The sequence below is a fragment of the Protobothrops mucrosquamatus genome, unplaced genomic scaffold (genome assembly GCF_001527695.2).
Source record: "Protobothrops mucrosquamatus isolate PMUCROS unplaced genomic scaffold, P.Mucros_1.0 scaffold2503, whole genome shotgun sequence".
Classification (NCBI taxonomy): domain Eukaryota; kingdom Metazoa; phylum Chordata; class Lepidosauria; order Squamata; family Viperidae; genus Protobothrops; species Protobothrops mucrosquamatus.
The window spans coordinates 9,807-13,928 of NW_015388568.1; the positions used below are offsets into that span (position 1 = coordinate 9,807).

A 4,122-nucleotide genomic window follows, 5' to 3' on the forward strand; every position below is an offset into this window, starting at 1 on the left:
AGGAAGGAAGGAAGGAAGGAAGGAAGGAAGGAAGGAAGGAAGGAAGGAAGGAAGGAAGGAAGGAAGATTGAAAGAGGATTCACTAAGCAATGACATATTTTGCTCTATTAAAGTGAGGATGAAGAATCTGTGTTCAAATGTACTAGTTTTAATTAAACCGCAGGTTCTTTATAATTCTCCATGGGTAGAAAAATAAAGATTAGTTTAATGCTTTCTACACGGAAACATCTAGCTATGCCTTTATGTGACTGGTCTGGTTTGGGCTTAGCAGCCGTTCCAGGTGATAAATAATAGATTGTGCATCAGAATCATGTCACTATGGTCAGCCATGGTTAAAATCAAGCATGGTTTAGAACAGGGGTCCTCAAACCTGGCCACTTTAAGACTTGTGGACTTCATGCTGGCTAGGGAATTCTAGGAGTTGAAGTCCACAAGTTATAAAGTAGACAAATTTGAGGACCCCTGGTTTAGAACATCAAAAAAGTATACATGCTGTAGAAAGCTGTAATACAATTGGACTTTTTCAGTTTAGCATGTTATGTGGCTCACTAACTCAATTTTCTAAGTTATGTTTTATTGCTTACAAAGCTGTGTAAACCAGCCAATTGTGGAATATTCAAAAAACTTTAATAAGAAATCATAGCTTAATGTGAAGTGTGAGTAAAGTGAACAAATTAGTTCACCTAGCATATAGAATACACAAAAACAGATTTAATTCTCCAAAGCAGATATTTCAAGCCTACATTAAAATACAAGGGAACTCACTTACAGTCTTCGAAATACAATTTATCTGCTTCTGCCATGGAGCTACTAGGCTTCTTAATCTGCAATAATCAAAGTAAGCTGTTCCAAAGCAATCACTCTATTTAATTAAAGTTCCACATACTGTATAGGGTAGACTTATTCACCCGTGTAATTTTTGTTTTCATGTGAATATGAAGTATTACAGGTGATGAATATGTCACAGCATTTCTGTAAAAGGGTTTCTAAAAAATAATGGCATTTCTCCTGTCAGAAGCAATGAAAAATATTATTAAAAAAAAAACCTGTAAAAGTAGCAGACCACACAATAAGGATGTATTTTGATGAGAAATCATCACCTTGATAAAGCTGGATGAATTTGGGGTAAAGGGCAGAAGGGATCACCCGATCTGGCAGCTCCCGTAGAAATAACTTTAGCAAACTGGCTGCTGCGCTTACGTCAGCCTCTGCGGCAAGATCTACTTGATCTCCACCCTCGTACTTCAGACGCAGCTGTTCCACTGTTTTCAGGTTACCATTCACCCTGAAAAGGCCTTCCTGCTCCAGACCTGTAATTACACACATGAAACGAGACAAAACCGTTGGCAGATTTCCTGGCCTGCGTTAAAAAAAATATGTGGATAGAACAAATGATGGCAAAACTTATAAAACCAGCTGCTCTCCACCTTTATGGATCAGGAAACTGAGGTCCAGGCTATACATAAAGCGGGGGTGGGAAACGATGGCCCCTTTATGACTTGTGGACTTCAACTCCCAGAATTCCTGAGCCAGCATGGAAGCATGGCTGGCTCAGGAATTTGGGAGTTGAAGTCCACAGGTCATAAAGGGGCCATCGTTTCTCACTGCTGCATGAAAAGGTTGGCCAGTGAGGATGCATAGTTGCATTTTTTAAAGTCCCATTGGTAAAAAACTGCACACAGGAAGTCAACATAGTGAGAACAGACAATACTACAAGTTTGCTCACTAATGTTCAGGGTTAGGAAATGATCCTTCAAAGAAAGCAGCTTCTTTCCCATTGGCCTGGATCTCCAAAAGAACTACAGGTAGTCCTTGATTTACAGCCATTCACTTAGTCACCGTTCCACTGGAAAGAGTGATTTACGACTGGCCATTGCACTTACAACCAATGCAGCATCCTCACTGTCATGTGATCAAAATTTGAACACTTGGCAACCCGCATATATTTTTAACAACTGAAGCTTCCCAAAGTCATGTGATGGACATTTGTGATCTTCCCAGCTGGCTTCTGCAAAAGGGAAGCCGAATTTGCTTAACAGCTGCAGTGATTCGCTTAACAACATGGCAAAAATGTCATGAAATTGGGCGCAACTCAATTAACTGCCTTGCTTAACAACAGAAATCTTGGTTGTAAGGCGAGGACTACCTGTACAGCTAAGGGAAAGAGGAATATCCCCAAATACATTGCTCTCTAGAGCTCTGAGAAAAGTGCTTGAAACTTCTGTAGCCAGAAGTTATATATTTATTGTACAACATCCTGGAGCAGAGGACAGAGTTAAGAACAGCATCTAAGATGCAAAATCCAGTGTTGAAATCCCACCTGACTTACACCTTCATTAAGTCAGCTACAATCTCTCAATTCCATTCCATCAGCCATTTGAGTATGATTATAATTTCCCTTCTAACAATGTTGGTGTTAGAAGCTGTTAAATATGCTAACTGTTGCAGAGTCAAAATAATAATAATAATACACAGAATGCACAGAAATCCCAGACTGCCATCTGCTGGACAACATGAAAATATTGTACAGCAGTGGTTTTCAACCTTTTTAATGCCGCGACCCCAACCGGTTGTAAGTTGAGGACTAAACCGGTCGTAAATCAAGGACTAAACCGGTCGTAAGTCGAGGATAAACCGGTCTTAAGTCGAGGACTACCCAACCAGTCGTAAGTCGAGGACTTTCCCTGCCCGGGAGCGCCACGCATGCGTGGTTCCGCCCCCTGCGCCAGCCGAGGCATAGCTGGCAAGTGGCAGAGACAGAGCAGGCCGACCACCAGCTGGCCCAGCTCAGGGAGGTAAGGCACCCGCCGGAAAAAGGGGGAAAAATGGCGGACAAAAAAAATGGCGGACAGCCTTGCTTGGCGACCCCCATGAAATGGTCGATCGACCCCAAATGGGGTCCCGACCCACAGGTTGAGAACCACTGTTGTAGAGAAACAAGTTTGATTTCAGTCTTTTTTAACCTGACACCATTCAGACGTGTCGGCATTGCAAATCTAGAATTCTGTCTGAAAAGCTGTGTAGGAAATGTTGGAACTGCAGTATGGAACACATTGTTTCCATGACCCTGGTTTCAATACTCCCCCTCCTCCAGTTCTTAAACTTAGTTAAGGTTGTGCCATATGAGTATTGATTCTTTGGGAATCCTTATCCTTATCCCTGGTTTCCTAAGTTTGTATATTTGACGTGTCCTGGCCATGCAACTCCCAATATTCACAGGCAACAGGGGAACCTTACAATTGGTTTTTTTAAAAAAATATTTTATTGGTTTTTTACAATAACAATCTCCAGTGCCTGGTGTACAGCGTGTTGTCTTGGTTTATATATTTGAAAAGAAAAAGACAATAATAATCAACAGTCAATAATGATTGATTTTGATAATTCCATAATTAGTATATTAATTAATAACATATTTCGTTGATCTTCCCTTCTCCCAATTGTATTCTCCTTCTTCAACCTTAAACAGATATAATCCTTAATATTTTCAATGTATAAATGATTAAATATAAACATTTTTTCATGTTTGTACAGACAATGATAACTTATCATCAGCTTATATTATTCTTATAGAAATCATCTCATTAGTTCACCATGCATCCCATTTTTGTGGTTTTTGTTTAAGCTTAATTTCCCCTTTATATTCAATCCATTCTTATCAATCATGATTTTCTCAATGTTAGTCATCTAAATATCTAAGTTGTAAGGGGAACCTTATAATTGTTGTTCTACATATAGGTAACCTTTGACTAATGACCGTAATGGAGTCTACCAATTACAGTCGTAAGTTGTGACGGTCATAAATTGGGTCACCCACATGACCAACTCAATTTTATGACCTTTTTTATGGGGGTCATTAAGGGAACCAATGGTTTGCTATGGGCAAGTTTTGCTGAAAACTGGAAGTAAATGCCAGGTTTTTACAAAGATATTGTAAAACAGAGCCTGCCCATCACACCTGGTTAAGTTGTGACTGTCATCAGCAGGTCATCACCTGACCAGCACAATATTACAATGTTTTTACAGTGGTTCTTAAGCAAATCATAGTTGCTAAGTGAATCCACAATCATTAAGTGAACCCATTGTTTGCTACGGGGAAGGGTTGCCAAAAACCAGAAGTAAACA

At 39.9% G+C, this 4,122-nt stretch overlaps 1 protein-coding gene across 1 annotated transcript in view; it reads right to left on the reverse strand.

The window, feature by feature from the left end:
• The window catches only part of LOC107295803 (protein FAM13A-like), a gene marked incomplete at its 3' end in the record, with an annotated part of 10,418 nt that overhangs the window by 3,305 nt on the left and 2,991 nt on the right, over window positions 1-4,122 (reverse strand). The window contains exon 2 of the mRNA XM_015825131.1: window positions 1,101-1,310. Coding sequence (XP_015680617.1) covers window positions 1,101-1,310 — 210 coding nt within the window. The remainder of the gene's footprint in view (window positions 1-1,100; window positions 1,311-4,122) is intronic.